Genomic DNA, 24,717 nt, shown 5'->3' with positions numbered 1-24,717 from the left:
TTTTGAGGATTCAAATACACCATGTTATTCCCCAATCGTTTTGCGACAATACCCTATTTTTCAACATAATCTCCGTTCAGGTTACGGCCTTACGCCACCGTAATGCCTGTATGCCTGCATGGTACCACTCAACTGGTCGATGCCGGAGCCAACTCCGTGCTGCATCGATAACTTCCCCATCATCCACGTAGTGCTTCCCGTGGAGAGCATCCTTCATTGGGCCAAACAGATGAAAGTCAAAAAGCACAAGATCCAGGCTCTAGGGTGGATGAGGAATAACAGTCCAGATCAGACAGGTTTGTTCAACCTTGATTGAAATAATAACATTAAGTTATTTATTAGACCACCTAATCAATACAAAATCGTCTTGGATGATTTACATAAATTTGTTAGCTAATAATGGGACATGTTTCGCCTTCCCTGAAGGCATCATCAGCCATAGTCTTAACCTTAAATTAAAAATAGGCGTCTAAATAACATGTAGTAATGAAATGAATTTTAAAAATCTTGAAGAGATTTGAAGTAAAATAAAGTTAAAAATAACAATGATGGTTTGAAAATACAATGTGATGAGATACAATAGTGGAAGTATTAACAAAATTAACATTAGAAGGCTGCTAAAATAAGTACAATGGATAAAACAACAGATTGTTATACAACAAGTAGTAAGATTGCATAAAAGTAAAGTTGATAGTCATGGCGGTTATAATTAGACGATGGCGAAAAATCTTATATAATCAAAGTAAAGAGGAGAGAATAAAAGTTAAAGTTAGTCGAGAGATCCAAAGTTCATCATGATCTTGAAGATAAAAGACGAAAGTCAGATGCATATGTTGAAGTTGTAGAACACGTTGAGGATATGAAGTTGGTGAATAGAAGTTGAAGAACAGTTTCAAATAGGATCACTATGGACCATCTCAAAATTTGAAGTGATGTTCAAATGTTGTAAATTGTGAGTTTGTAGATATTCTAGTTGAAAAAGCATATAAAAGTGGAATCTGTAAATGGAAGCAAGAAACGTAGAGTTGATTGTGTGAAAAGATATTTGAAAAATATTGAAGTAGAATCGTATGCACTTACCATTTGATGGTGACAAAGATAGCTTGTAATATTATGAGTTAGAAGAATTTGCAACCGTAGACTTCTTGCTACGTGTGTTATAACTGAAGTTTTGTGCTGGAGGGGGATCTGTTTGCGTTGACGTAACTATTGGAGGGGGGCTGCTATTGGTGGGAGGGAAGGAAGAGAGTGTATTACTGCGCGTGTTGTAACGGTGTAAGGCTATTGGAGGGAGCGATGTTCCGGTGGGTGTGGCTATGGGTTTATTGGTTGTATTTGAATTAGAGGTACTAGCGGCGGGGGGAAGGGAGGGGGGTATATTAGCTGTAGGGGAGGTGGGAACTCTAATTGATGTGAGGTTGAAGATTTTTAAGAATTTGTTGGTGAGGGAAGTTGATTCTCGTAATAAAATAAGAATCTGTTCATACAAGGGGCTTTTTTATCAATAGTGTCGTTTAGATTTTTATCTTTATTAAAATGTTGGTCGAGGAAAATAAATAAGTTTTCATATTCTGTCATGAGTTTGCTTTTATCGACTCTTTTTAGGATATGGAGGTCTTGTTCTATTGTGGTGAATTTATGCCCGGTGTCCCTCATATGGTTGGCCATTGCGGAGAATTTGTTGTGTCTTTGGGCATTGTAATGCTCGGCATATCTGGTAGAGAAGCTGCGGCCAGTTTGGCCAACATAAGAAAAATTACATGTAGAGCATTTCAATCTGTATATTCCTGATCCAGAGTAACTATTGTCTGTGATGTTGATAGAGTTGTGATTGAAGAATAAATTACGATTAGTGTTTTTTGTTGTGTAGGTTATTTTTATTTCGTGCTTCATTAATGAATTGGTTATCGGGTAAATGCTATGGTTAGTGAACGTGAATTTAGCGTATTTTGGTTTGACGGGTTTTAATGGGGTTAAATTGGTAGCTAGTTTCAGTTTGGTTTTATTGATGATTTTATCAATCATACTCGTGTTAAATCCATTGAATTTAGCTATTTCCTTGATGAATAGTAATTCTTTCTTTAAATTAGTAGAGGACATAGGGATCTTTAATGCTCTATATATTAAACTGTGATAAGTGGCTTTTTTATGTGAGTTGGGATGTAAAGAATCATTTTTTATGGTTGTTGGAGAAAAGGTGGGTTTTCTGTATATTTGGAAGTCGAATTTGTTCAATGCTCGTGTGATTTTGATATCTAAGAAGTTCAAAGAGTTATTGAACTCATCTTCTTTAGTGAATTTAATATTATTATCTAAGTTGTTGAGGAATGATAGTATGTTATTGCTGTTGTTGATTTGTTTATCAATGATAGCTATGGTATCATCAACATAGCGATGCCAAAGACAGAGTCCGTTGATGTTATTAATAATCTTACTATGTTCGAGATGATGAACTTTGGATCTCTCGACTAACTTTGACTTTTATTCTCTCCTCTTTACTTTGATTATATAAGATTTTTCGCCATCGTCTAATTATAACCGCCATGACTATCAACTTTACTTTTATGCAATCTTACTACTTGTTGTATAACAATCTGTTGTTTTATCCATTGTACTTATTTTAGCAGCCTTCTAATGTTAATTTTGTTAATACTTCCACTATTGTATCTCATCACATTGTATTTTCAAACATTCATTGTTATTTTTAACTTTATTTTACTTCAAATCTCTTCAAGATTTTTAAAATTCATTTCATTACTACATGTTATTTAGACGCCTATTTTTAATTTAAGGTTAAGACTATGGCTGATGATGCCTTCAGGGAAGGCGAAACATGTCCCATTATTAGCTAACAAATTTATGTAAATCATCCAAGACGATTTTGTATTGATTAGGTGGTCTAATAAATAACTTAATGTTATTATTTCAATCTAATATCATCAATACGGACCAAAAATGATATTTATTACATGTAATTGTTCAACCTTTTTGTGATGACAAAAAAAACCGCTTTGCCCAAAGACTCACCGTGCTTTTGTCCACTGCCAGGACTCCATAGACCTTCTGCAAGCGCCTATGAATATCTGTGATGCCCTGATTTTCTGCCAAAAGAAACTCAATAACTGTTCTCTGTTTGGTACGCACCTTCGTTATAGATGCCTTTTTTGGAGGCTAGTTACAGCGCTGCCACCTATCAGAAATTAATGAAACTCTCGTAGACGAAGCAGGGATATTCAAAGATGTCCCAAACAAAATTCCAATTTTTAAAACCGAAATTGGTTGAGAAATAAAATGTGTTGCATTATATATTGAACACCTCTCGTACATGCAAAGTATGTAAGAATAAATAAGCATATATGTAAGATGAGCCACATTTTGACTTATTTCTTTTCAACTCTTTCCTTAATTCTTTTCATTTAGTATTTTACATTCCGTAAATTTTGTTAGAATTTCCTACATTTTTCTAATTTATTTTTCCTTTTATATCACCATTGGATGAGTATTCATTCCGCCATTTTAATACAGAGAATAAAAAATTCTTTTAACTTAATTCATATTTTCAATTGCCTTTTCACTTTCATTTTTTAAAGTCTCTAATTTCCATGGATGCCTTCAATATTACTTACATTGTTTTCTTTATACACAGCTATATAGAATTTCCTTTCAACTGCAATAATATATCTGTTTCAACTCACATTTTAACTATGGCAATACTTTGCATATATGCTCAATTCTACATCTCATCAAGATTATAAATAAGTGTATCTAAGCTTCACAATGATATGAAGAATATCAAAGGACTTCTCCTGTACTACAACAACATTATGCATACAAGCCCAATTCCACATTTCATCAAGACTCTGAATTTCGATTTGTATCTACGCTCTTGAATACTATGAAGAATGTTAAAAGACCTCTTCTTCTCATATATTCCTACAGCTAAGTAGGAATTTCTTACAACAAAAGTGTTTTCATGAAATTCTAAAAACAGTTTTTCATAGTGTCAAACTTCTATGTTTTAAGACCATCTTTAAAACCACTCTGTTTAAAATACTTTGTTCTGCATGCGATATGGCTGAAGATGACCTTTAAATAGGTCGATAGTAGTCCCATTAAATGTTTATTTAATATACACTATTTAATTTGTATTGAAAAGGTGGAATTAACTCGCTTATTATTTTTAATTTGGTATGATCATCTAGTCATGATATGATGTCAAGCAAGTCAGTGCTTGTTCTACATCCGACATTAGAGATTTACTTCCTTGCATAAGGTCCTAAGTGAACTTTAAGATCAATCAATACTGATCTGCATTTAGGGCAGTCGCCCAGGTGGCAGATTCCCTATCTGTTGCTTTCCTAGCCTTTTCCGAAATGATTTCAAAGAAATTGGAAATTTATTGAACATCTCCCTTGGTATGTTATTCCAATCCCCAATTCCCCTTCCTATAAATGAATATTTGCCCCAGTTTGTCCTCTGGAATTCCAACTTTATCTTCATATTGTGATCTTTCCTACTTTTATAGACGCCATTCAAACCTATTCGTCTACTAATGTCATTCCACGCCATCTCTCCGCTGACAGCTCGGAACATACCACTTAGTCGAGCAGCTCTTCTTCTTTCTCTCAATTCTTCCCAACCCAAACATTGCAACATTTTTGTAACGCTACTCTTTTGCCGGAAATCACCCAGAACAAATCGAGCTGCTTTTCTTTGGATTTTTTCCAGTTCTTGAATCAGGTAATCCTGGTGAGGGTCCCATACACTGGAACCATACTCTAGTTGGGGTCTTACCAGAGACTTATATGCACTCTCCTTTACATCCTTACTACAACCCCTAAACACCCTCATAACCATGTGCAGAGATCGGTACCCTTTATTTACAATCCCATTTATGTGATTACCCCAATGAAGATCTTTCCTTATATTAACACCTAGATACTTACAATGATCCCCAAAAGGAACTTTCACCCTATCAACGCAGTAATTAAAACTGAGAGGACTTTTCCTATTTGTGAAACTCACAACCTGACTTTTAGCCCCGTTTATCAACATACCATTGCCTGCTGTCCATCTCACAATATTTTCGAGGTCACGTTGCAGTTGCTCACAATCTTGTAACTTATTTATCACTCTATAGAGAATAACATCATCCGCAAAAAGCCTTACCTCTGATTCCACTCCTTTACTCATATCATTTATATATATAAGAAAACATAAAGGTCCGATAACACTGCCCTGAGGAACTCCCCTCTCAACTATTACAGGGTCAGACAAAGCTTCACCTACTCTAACTCTCTGAGATCTATTTTCTAGAAATATAGCAACCCATTCAGTCACTCTTTTGTCTAGTCCAATTGCACTCATTTTTGCCAGTAGTCTCCCATGATCCACCCTATCAAATGCTTTAGACATGTCAATCGCTATACAGTCCATTTGACCTCCAGAATCCAAGATATCTGCTATATCTTGCTGGAATCCTACAAGTTGAGCTTCAGTGGAATAACCTTTCCTAAAACCGAATTGCCTTCTATCGAACCAGTTATTAATTTCACAAACATGTCTAATATAATCAGAAAGAATGCCTTCCCAAAGCTTACATACAATGCATGTCAAACTTACTGGCCTGTAATTTTCAGCTTTATGTCTATCACCCTTTCCTTTATACACAGGGGCTACTATAGCAACTCTCCATTCATCTGGTATAGCTCCTTCGGCCAAACAATAATCAAATAAGTACTTCAGATATGGTACTATATCCCAACCCATTGTCTTTAGTATATCCCCAGAAATCTGATCAATTCCAGCCGCTTTTCTAGTTTTCAACTTTTGTATCTTATTGTAAATGTCATTGTTATCATATGTAAATTTTATTACTTCTTTGGCCTTAGTCTCTTCCTTTATCTCAACATTATCCTTGTAACCAACAATCTTTACATACTGCTGACTGAATACTTCTGCCTTTTGAAGATCCTCACATACACATTCCCCTTGTTCATTAATTATTCCTGGAATGTCCTTCTTGGAACCTGTTTCTGCCTTAAAATACCTATACATACCCTTCCATTTTTCACTAAAATTTGTTTGACTGCCAATTATGCTTGCCATCATGTTATCCTTAGCTGCCTTCTTTGCTAGATTCAATTTTCTATTAAGTTCCTTCAATTTCTCCTTACTTCCACGGCCATTTCTAACTCTATTTCTTTCCAGTCTGCACCTCCTTCTTAGTCTCTTTATTTCTCTATTATAATAAGGTGGGTCTTTACCATTCCTTACCACCCTTAAAGGTACAAACCTGTTTTTGCATTCCTCAACAATTTCTTTAAACCCACCCCAGAGTCTGTTTACATTTTTATTTACCGTTTTCCACCGATCATAGTTACTTTTTAGAAACTGCCTCATACCTGCTTTGTCAGCCATATGGTACTGCCTAACAGTCCTACTTTTAAGACCTTCCTTTCTATCACATTTATTTTTAACTACCACAAAAACAGCTTCATGATCACTAATACCATCTATTACTTCAGTTTCCCTATAGAGCTCATCTGGTTTTATCAGCACTACATCCAAAATATTTTTCCCTCTGGTTGGTTCCATCACTTTCTGAATCAGCTGTCCTTCCCATATTAACTTATTTGCCATTTGTTGGTCATGCTTCCTGTCGTTCGCATTTCCTTCCCAATTGACATCTGGCAAATTCAGATCTCCCGCTACAATCACATTTCTTTCCATGTCGTTTCCCACATAGCTGACTATCCTATCAAATAATTCCGAATCCGCATCAGTGCTACCCTTTCCTGATCTGTACACTCCAAATATATCAAGTTGCCTATTATCTTTAGAAATGAGCCTTACACCTAGAATTTCATGTGTCTCATCTTTAACTTTTTCGTAGCTTACAAATTCTTCTTTCACCAGAATGAAAACTCCCCCTCCCACCTTTCCTATCCTATCTCTACGATACACACTCCAGTGCCGTGAGAAAATTTCTGCATCCATTATATCATTTCTCAGCCATGATTCAACTCCTATTACAATATCTGGTAAATATATATCTATTAAATTACTTAATTCTATTCCTTTCTTTACAATACTTCTACAGTTCAACACTAACAATTTTATGTCATCCCTACTTGATTTCCAGTTCCTTGTTCCCTTATCACCGCTCCCTAGGCCATCCCGTATCGCCATATATACCAGCTCCGAAGATTTCTTCCGTACAAAATTATTCATTCCTAACATACCACACACACTGTCCTCATCTCTCTGGTCCAATTTCATAATCACCCAGTTTACTACAAATCATGGTCGCTTTAAATCCTATCTCCATAAAATGAACATAATGGATTCACCAACTCTGCAGCTGCCCGGAAAAATCTCCACAGACTGCTCGACGCCTGTTGACTGCATGCACCACGTACTCAAGAGAACGACGAGCTGTGCTATCGATCAACTCTCCTGCCAACAATTGTGAAATACCATTGGAACACTGTCGAAGTAACAGAATTCCTCAAGAAAACCTTCCATTCACTTCAATAATTTATCTACATGTTGTTATCATAACTGTAAATATCCCGTGATATACCTGTAGGTGAAACACAGGTTGTAAATATAGTAGTTAAATTAATTTTTTTTTTTTTTTTTTAATGGGTAAAGACCTGCCAGAAAGTATCTCATAGGAAGCCCACCACAGGGAAGACCAAGAAAATGCTGGATAGAGACTGTAAGATCAGATTGGAGGAGAGAGGACACAAATGGGAGGATGTACTGGAACAGAAGATGTGTGAAGACAGAAGGTGGCGAGTGCTTGTACACCACACCTGGAAAAATGGAGTTGGGAAATGATGATGATGAGTACAACATTAGAAGTTCAAAATACTCTGATATGTCTTGTCATGATGATAACACTAAAATAGTTCAGTTTTGCAGTTTAATGTTTACCCATCTGATATTATTGTTAATGCTGTGAGGGGAATAGATAGACATTTTATCACATTCATCTTTTACGTAGTATTCCCCGCCTGGCGACTCATTCCTGCCAGTCGGCTAATGAAAATTTCTGAGGAGAACACTGAGCAACACTTTTGTTTTTTAGCACCTATGCAATCTACTAGTTTCTCAGGACAGAATAAAGTAATACATATCGAGTATTTTGTCCCCTTTGTTTTCTTAGATGAAGAATATCACATGTGAAAACTTAATTTTTGCTCTTAAATATTCTGAACTTTTTGAAAGGAAAAAGTTTCCACAGAATCCACCGAACGTTTGCACAGAAAAAAAAGTGTCTTTCTGCTTGTTGTTACAACTCTTGCTTTTTCAAACAGTATAGTTGCATACGGAATGCTCAAAATTACAGTCATCAGAACACTGAGTATGTAGTTACTTCTGAGTGAGCCAAGTGACGACCCACTGTTTGTTTGCTTTTTCTTCCATTGTAAGAAGTATATTAAGTAAAATGGGATGTGATTTGCAACCCAAAGATTATCGGGAATATACAAAGTACGTCAGCGATAGGATGATGATGATGAGACTCCAGTTTGAAAATGGCGTGAAAGATCTATTTCAGTTGTATGCCCCACAAACGGGTTGCATAGATGAACATCTAGAGGACTTCTTAGAGGAAGTGGAGAGACAGATAGAAGATAAGGAAGAACTATTGATGGGAGATCTAAATGCACAATTTGGAATGGAAAGACAAGGAAAGGAAGATGTTGTAGGGCCCTTTGGATATGGAAATGTAAATCCAGAAGGCGAGTTGTTGGTGGATTTTTGCATGAGGAATCAAATGATTGTTGGAAACACCTGGTTTAGGAAGAACAGTCAGAAGATTACAAGGTATGGCTGGGGAGACAGACAAACAAAGACCATGATTGATTATATAATCGTAGAGAAAGAACACCGGAAGAACCTTGTAGATGTAACAGCCCTGCCTGAAGAAGCCTTTGGTGGAGATCATAGAGTTGTGATAGGAAAATTGAAAGTTGGAAAGATTGAAAAAAACCAATTAAGAAGAGAGAAAAGAATTAAAGTATGGAAGTTGAAGGAGAAAAGCATACAAGAAGAATTTCAAAGGGAAATAATACCCTTGGTACCCAGGACAGAGGTGGGGAATGTTGAAGAGGAATGGAAAAGATTTAAGGAAGCACTGGTTGGATGTGCAGAAAAGGTGTGTGGTAGAACATCAGTAAATGTGAAACACAAAGAAACACACTGGTGGAATGATAGGGTAAAGATTAAAGTGAAGGAAAAGAAAATGGCATGGAAGGCATGGAAAACATCTAAGACTGAAGAAAGTAGAAGAAAATATGTGGAGGCAAAGAATTTGGCCAAGAAAGTAGTGGAGGAAGAAAAGAGGAAAGCTGGGCCTTATTCACACAGAAATTGAGAGATGATACGCAGGGCAGCAAGAAATTACTGTATGGTATCTTAAGAAACAAAAAGAGAGATCAAGTAAACACCAGATTTGTGAAGGATGAAGGTGGCATAATTTTAACAAAGCCAGAAGAAATAAGAAATAGATGGAGAGAGTATTTTCAGAAGCTGCTGAACATAAGAATGGATGACAGTCATTCAATGGATGACCAGGAAAGGCAATTAGTTAACGAAGAAATGGATAAAGAAATTACAATGAATGAAATTGAAATGGCAGTAAGAAAGATGAAGAATGGAAAAACTGCTGGAATAGAGGAAATTTCAGTGGAGATGATAAAGGCAGCTGGAGCTGTAGGCCTGCAGTGGACATACCAGGTTCTCAGGAATGTCTGGGAGAATGAGGTCCCTGAGGATTGGCAAAAAGGAATAATCATCCCAATTTTCAAGAAAGGTGATAAGAAAGTTTTGAAGAACTACAGGGGAATTACTCTAATATCCCATGTTGCTAAGATAATGGAAAGTAGAATAAGGTTGAGGGTTGAGAAGCAGATACAGGAAAATCAGTTTGGTTTCAGAAGTGGAAGATCAACAATAGAGCCCATTTTCATTATGAGACAACTAATGGAAAAGCATTGGGAGTACGGGAATGATATGGTGATGACATTCATTGATATTGAAAAGGCATATGACAGTGTCCCTAGGACGAAAGTTTGGGACAGTCTGGTGCAAAAAGGAATTGGACAGGGATTAATAAAAATGATCATGGCATTGTATAAGGAATGTTGTAGTTACGTGCAAACACAAGTTGGCAGGACAAGTTGGTTCAAAATAACTAGTGGGCTGAGACAGGGAAGTGTTCTATCACCAATCCTGTTTACAATAGTAATGGATGACATCATGAGAACAGCAAAAGCAGCATATGGAGGAAGAGAAATGAACATGATGTTATTTGCAGATGATATTGTGATTTGGGGAGAAGACGACAGGAAGGTTCAAGAACAGTTGAATGTGTTGAATGGGAAGATTGAAGAATGTGGATTGAAAATAAATGTAGAAAAGAGTAAAACTCTTGTTATGACTAGAGGGCAGAAAGAAGGGAAAGGTCAGATTAGACTTGCAGACAAGCCCCTGGAAGTAGTGGAAACATTTAAATACCTGGGGAGTGAATTAATGGAGAATGCTCGACTGGATGCTGAGATTAGTAAAAGGATTCAAGCTGGAAGTTGTTTCTATCATAGTGTAAGAAATATGTTATGGGACAAAGATGTGCCAATGGAAGCAAAGGATACTATGTACAAGATGTATTACGTACCCATAACAACTTGCGGAGCAGAAACTTGGACAATGACAAAGAAGGATGAGAGTCGAATACAGGCAGCCGAAATGAAATTCTTGAGGAGTATGATACAAAAGAGTAGACGAGACAAAATAAGGAATGAGAAAATCCGGGAAGAAATTGGAGTGGAAAAAATGAATGATAGAATAGAGAAGAGCCGACTAAGATGGTTTGGGCACATAAAGTGAATGAGCGACGAAAGAATGCCAAAAAAAGGTGATGGAAATGCAAATCCATGGAAGGAGAGGTCTTGGACGACCACGATTGAGATGGAAGGATACCATCCAACGCAGCATTATAGAAAGAAACCTGGACTGGGACACAGTGTTGGAGGAGGAGTGGTGGAAAGACCGAAGAAAGTGGAGAGGAACCATATTTGCCCCTACCCGGCTACAGCTGGATAAAGGGAAATGATGATGATGATGATGATGATGATGATGATGAGTGGGGTGAATTGCTGACCTCTCTGGGAACTTCCATGTGAGAATTGTAGTTCGTCAGGTATCACCATCGCCACCACTGCTCTTCATACTTCTTATGGATATCATCTTACATGACCTGCAAGAGAGTATTCCTTGGGCATTGCTGTATGCTGATGACGTCCTACTTGCAACCACCACCAAAATGGAACTGTAGTGCTGTGTTCAGAGATGGAGTGGCTGCTTAGGCAGATTAAGCCTGCACCTAAATTTCAAGATTAATGGTGAAGACCTAGTGAAAACTAGCTCGTTTCAGTCTTTAGGATTTCACCCGCTGAGCAGCAGCGATATTGATAAGGAATTGCTTGCAAGTGTGAGTGCTGCATAGCTTAGTTGGAAAGTAGTCACAGAGCACTGTCCTGTAAACATATACCAGTCCACCTGAAATCAAAAGGTGTAATGCACTGTGGTCCATATGGTGGTGTTGTATTTGACTGAATGTTGCCCGGTCACCAGAAGTGTCGAGCACCCTCTACACACCATGGAGATATGCATGTTCCATTGATCTCTTGGAGTTTCTCTCCTTGATCAGATAACCAAAGACTCAATTCAGTAGGAGATGGGACTTGCTCCCATTCAGGAGAAATTGAAGGAAGGATGCCTGAGGTGGTGCAGCCTTGTCCTAAGAGCAGCCACTAGTACCTTCGCTTACAAAGCCTTCATTTTCACTATAAAGGGCGAGTGCCAAGATAACGGTAACGTGACACACTAGTCGCCATCATGCGGATTGTTCAGCATTCTTCTTCTATCCTACCATTAATCCTGCATTGATGCAGGGTCTGCTTTTAAACGTGCCGTCCTCCACTTCCTGCAATGTAGAGCATCGGCTACATTAATGTCTACAAGATGCATGTCTTCCTTTATGCAGTTGAACCATCACTTCTTGGGACTGCAGAATCAAGAACCTCCAGGATAAAATTGGAGGGCTCTATGTATCATTGAGTCTGCAGGGCTTCAGATGATATAACCATACCATCCAAGTCATGCTTCTCACATCTTCCTTGGAATAGATGCCACTTCCAATCAACTTCCGACATCTTCACTTCAGACATGATCCAATCTGGTAAGACCCAGTGACCAACGTAACATTTTCATCTCCATACCATGTAAAACTGGCTTGTGCTTTATTGTTGTAGGCCAGCATTCCAACCCATGGAGTGCAGCTGGTCAGACCCTAGATTTGTAGACTTTTCCTTTCAGGTGGTTGGGAATTTTCTTATTATATAGCACACCAGTGACCCTGTGAGTCTTCAGCCATGAAGCATTTACTCACTCGGATGTCTGGTAATATCTCTCTGTCTGAGGTGATAAGTGATCCAAGGTATGTAAATTAGCGTTAACTAAGTCTTGCTCACCAGTGTTGCCAACTTATATTTTAAAGATCCGCTAAATACTACTAAAAATCCGCTAAAATTCCACCAAAAAAAAAAAAATCTCAAATAATGAGTAATAAAAATGAGCAATATTAATAAATAATAATAATAAAATAATAATAATGAAATGGCGTATGGCTTTTAGTGCGGGGAGTGTCCGAGGACATGTTCGGCTCGCCAGGTGCAGGTCTTTTGAATTGACGCCCGTAGACGACCTGCGCGTCATGATGAGGATGAAATGATGATGAAGACAACACATACACCCAGCCCCAGTGCCAGCAAAATTAACCAATAATGGTTAAAATTCCCGACCCTGCCGGAAATCGAACCCGGGACCCCTGTGGCCAAAGGCCACCAGCACGCTAACCATTTAGCCATGGCGCCGGACATAATAATAATAAAAGTAAATGTCTGCACTCACCTGATCTGTGAGTTTCACTGGGATTAACCCCCTGCCTGCAAGCCGGCGAGCTAAAACTTGTAGGCATTTTACTGCCGGGTGCAAACTAGGTGAATCCCCTACCTCAAGGGCCACACACAGAACAGGCCAGTTCAAACGTTCTTCCTTCATAGCATAAATACAAATACTACTCTTTCACAGTTTCATTATCTGCCGTCATTCTTCAACGAAGAGATAAATAAACTTTCCCCACGCATTACAAATTTATGACACCATGACCTCATAACTGCTAGCTCCTGACAAGAAATATGGAATAGCTCGAAGACAGACTGGAATAAAAATTTTAAAAAACGTAAAATGGATAAAACACTAAATTCCGCTATAATAAATCTAGAATTCCGCCAAAAAATCCTCTGTCTGCTAAATGGTATATTTCTCCGTCGTCTAATTCCGCCAAATTTAGTTGGCAACACTGTTGCTCACTGTTCATAAAATTAACCATAATAGGTGCTGTATATATTCCTGCATTCACTTGTCTAAACCTATTAAAAGCTATTTAGAATAGTAATAGGTTAAGTCTTGCTCGTCAATGCAAATGGTACCAGCAGTCTGCGAACCCCATTACAGATATTCTGTTTTCTTGATCTAAGGTGCAAGCCATATTTCCCCTAAATGATATTTGCAAATTTGCTGGAGATTTTTCAGATTTGTTTGGTATTGATCCACAAGTAACACATCATCAGCATATAAGATGGCCTATGGGCATGATGTCTGGATGTCAACTGTGACTATACGCATACATAGGATTAATAAGAGAGATGACAGTGCTGAATCCCAACATTGATAGGAAATGGGGGTGAGATCTCTGTCGAACAGCGAACCATACTGGTAACAATGTGGTAGAGAAGTTAGGTCCATTGCACGTAAGCTTCTGGAACAGTATGGGGTCGTAAGGCTTTCCAAATAAGCCCATGTGATATCCATTCAAAAGCCTTCTCTAAGTACAAAAAGGCTGGGTGTACAGGTTTGTTTTTCTCTATGTTTTCCAACAAGTAGACAGGCTATATGATTAATGTCCATTGTACTGATCCCCCTGACAAAGCCACATTGGTTTGCAAAAATTTTAATGATATTGTGTAGGCAAGGATCAAGAATACATCTGATACAATAAACACATTGGTTGGTTGTTGACACATTCACCAATATCACCTTTGCATTTGCAGATAGGGACTGTAGTGCTGGTCAACCAAATTGCAGATATGCTATCATCATGGAGAATTCTGCTAAACAGCCTTTTGAGAATCTCAGCTTCACACCATCCAAGGATCTTCCAGACCTCAGGTGGTATATCGTCTCGTCTTGGTGCTTTGTAATTTTTCATATTTTGCATAGCAGATTATTCAGCATGATCATGTAAAATGGCACTAATTGATCTGAAGAACAGACCATACACCTTCACAAAAACACTAAGTCAAAGACTTGGATGATGATACATTTTTATGGTTTTGAAAATCCAGTGACCTTGGAATCTGGTACTTTAATGACTTTTGCCAACAGTTCACCTTCCTCATGTCTTCTCTCTCTTGTGTTTTTTGAAATCTGTCTTTTTTGAATCCTCAGAAATCCATGACCCATTTTTAATAGTTGGTTGGTGTCGTTAATCCTCAATCAGTTTTGCTGTCATTCCTCTTGAATACTTCATAATATTAGTTGTCATTATTTGTATAAAAACATTTCATGTACTGTTCAATTTATGCTTATATATTTGATCTTTTGCAGTTCTCTGGCAGCTATCCAGGCTCAGGTGCGGAGGGAGCTGGAAGCAGAAAGGAAAGCCAAAGAAATGATACCACCACCTAGTGATGCCAATGTTAGTTCTAATCCTGTTGTGCAGGATACTTCACCCCATTTAGCAGTAACTGGAGTATACTTTAGGTGTCCAATGATAGGTGAGGACAAAAATGCTTCTTGTACTGTACTGCCTACCGTAGTGTTCTTGAAAGTGATATGCCCGTAGATACTGCAGATACAATAAAATGATATTATAGTCTGAATATTTCAGAAAGTATATTCCTGTATTTGGAGCTTTTGCAATACAGTGGAATCTCGTTCGCACATTCTCGGTTACCATGTTTCCCCGTTTAACACGATGATTTTTTCGAGTTCCAATCATACTAAATAAATCTTAATATATTTTCTTAATATGTTTTCTATTTCTGCTATCAACTGCCAAATTTTTGTTGTATTATTTGTTAGGGAACCGGGTTTTCTTCATCTTTCATTATATGAATACAAAATTCGGCATCTGGAAAACACGATGTAATATTGCTTCCTATTCTCTGACAGTTTATGACAGCGTAGATCATTTTAGTGTGTTTTAACATAATAGAACTGGTTTGGTCTATGACAAAATGAGGAAGTGATAGGTGATGCCAGCAAACAAGTAGGACTTAAGAAAGGGCATGGGGTGTCAATTGAAGTCTGCCAGTGAGCGTTAGCACTACCAAGATGGCAGCAGCTGGTGATGAGTCATCCTACTAGCGAGCTTTCTGCTATTCCAGAGAGTTAGGGAACTCAAGCAGACGACAAACCCTGTCAATTCAAATTCAGTATATTGCGGGACATTCCGTTATTCTTTGGAATAAATAATTGTATGTGTTCAGAGCTCTTAGTTAGCACTATTTCACAGGTTAACAGTGTGATTCATGCCAAAAATATAGGTGGACTTATTCAACCCCCTGAAGGTGCTTTTAAACTGCGTTATGTGAATCAGTGGTGAAGTCTTTTTTTTTATTATGACAAATAATATTATCAAAGTAAAGAACCTCATTGATGTAATGACTGTTACTGTAATAAAAAAAGTGCATGGAACTGACCTATTTCCAAGAGAACGCTATTTGGAAGAGGAGCCAGAACAAAATCGTGTAATCTTGCTCATGAAAGCTTTGTGTAAAAAATATTTTGCAGTGAAGTTACATCATCACTCAAAAACATTCAGTGACTCCTTACACAAAACCAAAGTCAGAAATCACCTAATAAAAACAGTTACTTTTATGGGCCAGTAAGTTAGTAAGATAATGTCAGCCACATTTTATCATATATGTATATGTCACAGGATAATTGTAATTTCAGCCTTTTTGTAGAAAAAAGTTGATTACTCAATTAGAGTGGAAATTCTTGGCATTCTTATAATAAACCTGATGCATTGCAGCCTAATTGTAGAACGACAAAGAAGGCAAACACGATCTCCAGCCATTACATAATTTCTGTATCCTGATACGCCTAGCCAAATTGTAAAATGTTATTTCTCTTCTTGTCCACTGGCACTTCCCTGGTAAATGAGTTGTTTGACCGATGACAGTGAGTAACCGCTAGTATAAAACAATGTGTATGCAATAAATTTCATTGCTAGGCCTGTATTGATGGTAGAACTTCCTTTTTACAAATTTTATTATTTTATGTGAATTGCTGAGAATGGCTGCAATGAACAGCCGAAACTAGCACTGTTCGATGATATAAACTATCTATTGATTAGGTGGAAGAATAAATTACAATTTGTAAAAAAGTAAGTATAAAACAATGCCAGGCATTGAAACAGATGTGTGTGACACTTCCATTTATATTCAATATGAATGAGTCAAATGATAGTTCTTTATTTAAAGAAGACGACTGTAGGTAATAAATATGATGTAATCGAAGTGAGGGAAGAGGATACTCTGGTTTTTAAGAGAAGAAATCACAGTGAAGCTGTCGTGCATTTTATACCACTTGAAGAATATTATGGTCAGTTACACATGTCGACAAATTTTTACTTTTTGTCTGGGTTTGCATGAAAATATGAGTTTCTGACCAGATCAGTTGAGCTGCTCATGAATCTGAAGTCTGCTTCTCGATAGTATGTCAGGTTTTTGCAACATCGTCATCGAAATCTGTACCCAGTGAAAATGGAAAGCAAATACAGGAAGATGGAGGCAAAATGGAACAATAAATTGGTTTTAAAAAGTAACATTAGACACACATGAATTACAAGAAGCAAATATGGTGATTTGGACAATTGTCGGGTGGAGGTACTAGTTCCGTTTATGTTCGCCTGTGAATGAACACTTGATGTCCTTCCTTTTGTGTGTCACTTCTCCTTCTCATGTGATACACCAGCAGTAATCAGACATCATGTTTATTCAATCAAGTTCCTGATGGAATTGTTCACCATGTTCCTCTGATGTGTCAGCCAAATTGTCCTGAAAATTGCCTAGGTGTGACATTAGAAAACGTAGTTTTAGGTAGACCTTGCATCCTAACTGTTTAACCGACTGCAGCATATCTTCCACTATTCCTTGTAATCAGGCTGCTTATTCAGGCCAAGAAAACGATGCACAACATTGTTTAAACTTCTCCAAGCTTGCTGTTCTGTTTTTGTCATTGTACTTTCAAAGTGTTGATCAGACATCAACTTAAATATATCTTGTCCAACAAATATTCCTTAATTTGAAGTAATCAGAACCAAAAAAATTGGGCTTCAAATGACGTAACTTTGAATTTAACAAATTTCTGCGTAACAGAACAAATTTTAAATATTAGTGTTGTATTCACAGCTTGAACCCGGATACCTCCGATTCTCAAGACAAATAGAGCAGAAATTGTAAAAGATGATAATTACCATTTTTTTCAGTCTAGAATAGAACAAGAATAAAAGGAAGCTGCAAAAATTGGATATTCGGTACAGAGACATATATAATATTAAAGAAGTCCAGGGTTCATCAGTCTTAAAATTTATGTGCCTAAATAGACTGACTCGCTCTTCCTGAATGTTTAGAACACACCTATCCATTATTTTGATTACTTTTTTGTAAATACGACGATAAACTGAAGCTATTGTCAATCACATGCTATCGGCAGAAAGGATGTATGATTGTAGCAAATTCCATTAGACAGTTGGAAACAGTTTACAGGCAGTTACAAAAATAATACAGTAATAAAATGGAGATGCAGCAAGAAGTTTGAAATTGATGTTTTATGCATGGTTGACAGGCCAGATATTGGGTTAATTGTGCCACCAAATCTTTTCCAGTCTGTGGTGCTGTATATCCGATATTTACAAAGAAACTCCGTTTCCGATGTTTCGTCTGCTTGCGATTCCACTTCCGTTAGCTCGCACGGGTCAGTTGCATCAGAGGAGATACCGTCTGTTACACTGGTACTTGATTGTTCGTGTTCACAAAGTCTTTGAAAGTTTCTTCCAACTCCAAATGTTGTTGAAAATCACTCCAGTCCCCATTATCGGCATTTGCCACAGTTGTTTTTTCTGTATCATTCGCAAAGAACTCTCACTTCTGGAAGCAGTTCTTTATAACAGATGGTGGTACGGTGTCCCAAGCCACAGTTACAGTCCGTATAGCATCCATGACTTTCCACTTCCTGATTATAAGAGTAGTGCACATTTCTTGATACCCTTTTACTAAGAAGAAATTCTAAAAGAATTTGATTGTGTAAAGTCCACCTTTTCACTACACGTTTGCCATTTAATAAATGATCTGTTTAAAAAGCTATGTAGGAGATGTTTTGACCTAGCCTAGAGGTCATCATCAGTTAAAATAACATAAAAAGAAAGACGTATAACACAAACAGTGATACATAAGAAATTTGAGATAAAATACAATTGGTAAATACAATGAAAGTCTATATTTGAAATGTACACAGATTCAGACTTGGATGAATTTAGTTGTACGTGTGAATCCAACTGTATTTAATAAAGTATTGGTTGGCTGGAGGAAATACTTAAAAAATTTGTGAAGACAGATGTTGTTCTATTTGTGATGCTTCTGGATACAGAGTGAGGTTTCGAAAAATCTGTTACATTTCTGCAAGGAGAGTACAAGTATAGCCAGGATCTAAACGTGGAAACAAAAAGCTGAGTATGAGAACGAAAAATGAAGTAAAAGATAATACACTCAACTCTCGATTAACCAGGATAATGTAGGGTTAAGACTTCCCAGATAAGTATTGTGGTTACCCTGAAAAAAGTTAAAAATAGAACAGGTATACTGAAAGTAGAGTTAAAATTATAATAAATGATACTACTCTGTTGTTTTTATTAACTTACCCAATACGTTGCAGTAAAGGTAACACTTAGCACAATTAATAAATGGAAAAATAAACAGCACTTTTCGTTGAAACTAATAAGGCAAAGAAAAATATTCTGACTACCTAACTTTACTGTTTCTGAAAATAATCAGTCATGGTGGGTAGGGTCTGACACATCCCACTCTGATGAGTCTAGTGTCAGACCTAAGACAAAATGCTGGTTAATAGAGCAAACACCTGAAAAGCCTTACATCTGATCTGTTTTTTGACATGCTCTATTGGTGGAAAAATATCTATTTCCCTCCATGGAAACTTAGAATTTCCATTTGGAATTGCTAGGCAGGCAATAATTTCATTGTGGAGATTTATCTCCCGTATGCAGTTATCAGACTGTGGCTCTTATAATGGGCTTCTGATAAGTTCACCTGCATACACCCCAGCGTCAGTGGGTAGGGTCTGACACATCCCACTCTGATGAGTCTAGTGTCAGACCTAAGACGAAACGCTGGTTAATAGAGCAAACGCCTGAAAAGCCTTACATCTGATCTGTTTTCTGCTTTTGTACCGAGAAACACTTTATTTTGCTTCAAGCAAACTTACAATGTTATCAAATAATTCAGAAAATATCAACAATAATTTGCATTCCTGCCGCTCATTTTCCGGCAAATTAAGAGAAAACAAATCCTGGATCCAATCCATGTAATGCTGCAGTTGACATTTAACCCGCATTAATTAATTTTCTGAGGCCTCAGAAGAATGAATAAAACAAAATTATAGCATTAAACTCAGATAATTTATCCTTATCACTGCCAAAGACTCACCCAATTAATTTATGTTTAGCTCAGGAACAGTGACCGGTAGGTTAACCTTTTCACTGCTGAGTTTTGATGACCGGGCGAACCCTCTGGGCTGGTGTTTTTTTTTTTTTTTTTTTTTTTTTTTTAGGAAGAAGCACTTTTACAGATACGTATTTACTGATACTATTAATGGAATGCATATCGTCCCCTTAGCCCAGCAGCCCAATGTGGGGTCGGGGATGAAGTGAGATTTTATTTTACACCATATTTTTATGGTTGGATGCCCTTCCTGATGCAAACGTCAATTGAGAAGATAATGTATGTGAAGTGAATGATGGTGAATGAAACTGGGTAAGGAAGTGGAAGGAATCTGCTGTAGTTTATGAATAGGAAATGTCCCGACATTTGCATGGGAGTGCAAAAGGGAAACCACAAAAAAAAAAAATAATCTCAGGACAGATGACAGTAGGGTTTGAACCCACTCACCTGCCGAGTGCAGAGCTTGGCGCCATAGCATGTTAATACGTGCAACTACTCCGCTCAGTGATACTATTACTGAAATATAATATAAAATTGTTTATCCAAGAACTGGTATTATCAAAATCATTTACATTTCGGGAAAAAATAATTTCTCTGAGGAAGGGGTGACAATTCCGCATATGATTCATCATTACTACTTTGTCTTACACTTTCTTGTAGTTTAGTATTGCCACTTAGATATTCTTGATCTTCATTATCAAAATATAGCACTCCAGAATCACTATTTATGAGGAAACCTTCAATTTCTTCGTCAACAAGAGATGAATAAATACTTCAAGACGTCATGATAACTACATGTTGGCGGGAAAGGCGTTCCACTCCAACTAACTTAAGCTGAAATAACACCAGATCATTTTCAAAACACATGAAATGGAGTGGTATATCTGCCGTACAGAACTTCTTTGAACCTTTCCACGGAATCTCAAAGGTATGACACTATATTACGTTCATTTGTGAGATCGGTGAAGTACGCACTGCACCAAAACGTATATATACGGGTTTGGCAATGAAAGGGTTAAGAGAAGAGGCTAATAAACTCACATCATCCCTAACAGTCCTTGCCGGATTTACGTTACGAATCCAGAATTCATGGCGTAATTCCTCATTTCTCGAATGTATCTGGGCTATTCACATACTGCCTTCCTGACATTTTGAACAGGGCTTCGATGTAATAACACCACTCATAACAATGCACGTAAGCACCTTCTTCTAGCTCTCATACTCGCTCAGCTGTTGATTTCTGCAGCAAAAACGGATTGTCGGCTTTGAAGGTACCGTATTTACTCGCGTATTAGACCCCTTTTTTCCCCACTTTTACAGCCAAAAATAGTAAAGGGGGGTCCAATATGCGATAACCTCAAAATTTTGTGTAGCGAACACATGACTTCTAGGTTATAAAGAGCAAAAATTGTACATGTAAACACTCTATACGTACTATTATTTAACAAACTTAGAAGGTGCAAGTTTCAGCACTCGCGACTGCGCGCTTATGCAGTCCACTTTCTGACAGATTTTGTCTTCATTATTAACAAATTTTACAACATTTTCCGTATCCATAACTAGGGTATCACAAGACAAATATGCACCACACTAGTCAATTTCACACGATTATGTTCCTAATCCAGATATGGGCTACCGTATCACGCAACAAATATTAGCTGCACTTCACTGTACCACTCGACACAAAAAAAATTTCTATAAACTGAATGGAATGCGGAATACAAGCACAAACAGCCTCATTCTGCTATTCAGCAATCTCGCTGCTAACTGGCAAGCAAAACTGAACATTCCTGAGGCTAACGGCTTGCTTCCCGAAAGTGCAACTTATCCTTTGAGGTTCAGGAACGCCGTTTCCCGTAATCATGCAACTGTGGCCACAACTCTTACCCAAGTTGGAAATCACGTTTCTTTCAGAAGGGATCAAAAATACAGTAATATTTTCAGGCTTAGGAAAAGATCGTACTAAGCGGTGACAGAGAAAATTCATGATGCGATAAGCGAGCTATTTTTTATATAGATTTGATACAATGAGAATCGGGACTTCGAATTTACGACGTGCTAAGCAGGTAAAGATGTTAATGAGGAATGCACTAATGAGGTTTCACTGTAATTCATATATTTTTCATGATTAGTAAATTAGCCTATGCCTATATTTGGTACACAATATTGAACAAGCACAGGGGCTATTTATGCATTCATATAGATATTAGACAATTTTGATAGATCCTACGATGAATTTGGGAGTTCCACATTAACTAAAGAATTGTACATTAGAACCATTTGATTATGCGGTTACTCTGTTGTTTATCTGTTCTCTTTTCTGTTTAGGGAATGGAATTTTAAGTAAAGAAGAATGGAATAAGAAGATCCGAGAGTTCTTATATGAACAGCTGGAAGAAGAGCGTGGCCTTACTGCCTGCCTTATTATTCACTCCTGCAATAAAGGCCAGGAGAAGGTTCGTAAATTATTTCATTGTCTCTTACCTGATCCGTATAACATTCCGGGAATAATTTTCTGAGGAATTTAGAGTGAAACTACACATGAAAAGTGATTAAAAAAGAACTTTGCTTTTGTGTCATGTAAAGCTTGTTGTTTAAAGGGACCTAACATTGAAGGTCATTGGCCCTGTGTCATGTAAATAACCATTCTCTTTTACTTTGAATTGGTCTAATATGTTTGTGTATTTTCATGAGGTGTTGTATCAGGCAGATAAAAATGCAGCTGAACCTATTTTCCAATCCAAGATGAAAATGAAGTGCGAGGTAAAAATGTGAAAACATTGCTCATCTGGGACAGTGTGCCTGACTTACACCGTAAGAAGTAAGATGCTGTGCATGTTGTCTAACTAGTAGTGAAACTATATTGCCAGTATGTCATAGAAGAAGTCATCTTAAAGAATTATAACTGGCATTATGCAGTCATCATTAACTCTTGTCTTCATCGTGCTGGTATCACTATTTGAGTGGCCTACCTGTTATCCAAAAATGAACCTCATTGAACTTTTCTGAGATGAATTAAAACAAACTGACTATAAATGACCTGACCAACCACATATCTGCAAGGCTTGCACAGAATTGCATATGTTGAATATGACAAACTGGACTATGACCTTGTGCATGATATGGCATGATAGATTCAAGCATGTACAGTATGTTAGCAGTCGCTTACCAAGAAACCAGTGATGTGAGAAGTCTGTAGATCTATTTAAGGAGTACGGTACAAGGTAACAGTGCCCATAAATGCGGTCGTCATCGTGCTGGTATAAAAGAAATTCATTAGAATTCAATCTAAAATGAAAGAAAAGTTGAATATTAGATTTTAGAAAAAATGAAGAATTATGGTATACGAGTATCATACGAAATGTTTAATAACATTTTACACACCATTTCAAGATAGGCCCACAGTAATCTTCATCAGCACTGCTGCATTCACCTTCAGGACTTGAAGTCTCGTCATCGTCGCTCCAAACTGTATAATCTTCCATCTCGTCCATTGCATTTGAATGATGAGACTCTCAGGAATGCGATTCCACACAACTTTAATCCATTCACGATCCAAGAAGAGCACACCTATTGATGTTACTTTAATGTAATTTGTCCTCCTTTCTCCACTCTCTAACACACGATTCTGGAATGTCAAATTTTTTTCCTGCTGCACAATTCCTAACTCTTCAGCCTCTTTAATAACAGTTTTTGTGTGGCACTGAAAGAACGCTATCTTCTGCTATTCATATTTCCACACATTTCTTGAACTGTAAACTACCACAATTACAATCTCAATACATGTGTTGCAGTGCGGCATGTATGTGCGGAATCGACAGCAGAAGTTTGCCAAAAGTACACTGCCAGTCAAATACTGTAACATCAGTTGCAACATGATTCAGGTTAAAGTCTCAAGAGCAGAAGTTTGCTGGAAGTATTACACAGTCAAATAACATCGGTTGGAACAAAATCCAAGTCTTAACACATGATGCGCACCGTACTTTTGGACGACATTTTAAAAAGAAAAAAAAGTTTCATGTGGTACGCGAACAAATATGGTACTGTACTTACATGAATTGGGTCCATTTCTTGCATTAAGTGTCATGAACTACTACTACTATTACTACTACTGCTAATAATAATAATAATATGGCCTTGGCTACTATGTGCAGGCATCTGATGTCTGCTTATCAGTTTTGACATTTCGTTTTACTCTACCAGATGGCAGGGAAACAGATCTCTCTTGGACTTTCTAAAGCTGAGATTTTGTTAATTTTGTTGGGTAAACTGCAAATGTGTTACCAGAGATCTTGTATATGCCGACATACATCATGGAGTGCCGAATGGATCTTTTCTGCCCTTCAAATTTCCAGCTACCTCTACTAAGTTTGAACCCATGATCTTGGGATCCGAGAACTAATCCATTAATCTACAGAGGGAGTCTAGTGAACTACTATATACTTGATAAGTGATCTGAAAGTTTTTTGCCTCTGTAATTGAACCTGAAGTGTTATAATTGGAATGTGTATTAACACGTTGAGTGCCGAGCCGATTGTAGCACACTATTCCACTGGTGCCAGGCATGTTTTTTAATTGCATTCCGCTGGTGCCAAAGCAATTGTACGCGTTGTAGACTGTTTATATAATCTTGGGATGTATTTATATGATGTACTAAGTAAATTTTATCTCGCCATACCATGATCATGCGTGACGCCATATGGTGTCACATCAATTTTTAGGAAAGATAAAATATAGCGTGACGCCATATGGTGTCACAGAATTTTTTGACATGGAATGTTCAATACGAATTTCCAATACGGGATATTTATTTCCTAATTCAAATTAACGCAATATTTAT

The 24,717-nt window shown here is 37.4% G+C and overlaps 1 protein-coding gene across 5 annotated transcripts in view; it reads left to right on the top strand.

Moving 5' to 3' along the window:
• The window catches only part of Gint3 (GDI interacting protein 3), a 132,475-nt gene that overhangs the window by 23,291 nt on the left and 84,467 nt on the right, over window positions 1–24,717 (top strand). For all 5 annotated transcript variants that reach the window (XR_010859780.2, XR_010859781.2, XM_067145167.2 and 2 more), the window contains 2 exons: window positions 14,740–14,909; window positions 22,206–22,333. Coding sequence is in view for 3 of the 5 variants with exons in the window: in XM_067145167.2 (XP_067001268.2) it covers window positions 14,740–14,909; window positions 22,206–22,333 (298 nt within the window). In the remaining 2 variants the exon portion in view is untranslated. The remainder of the gene's footprint in view (window positions 1–14,739; window positions 14,910–22,205; window positions 22,334–24,717) is intronic.

Source organism: Anabrus simplex, chromosome 4 (genome assembly GCF_040414725.1).
Source record: "Anabrus simplex isolate iqAnaSimp1 chromosome 4, ASM4041472v1, whole genome shotgun sequence".
Lineage (NCBI taxonomy): Eukaryota > Metazoa > Arthropoda > Insecta > Orthoptera > Tettigoniidae > Anabrus > Anabrus simplex.
The sequence above is the reverse complement of the archived record's forward strand: the minus strand, read 5'-3'. Positions and strand labels throughout refer to the sequence as shown.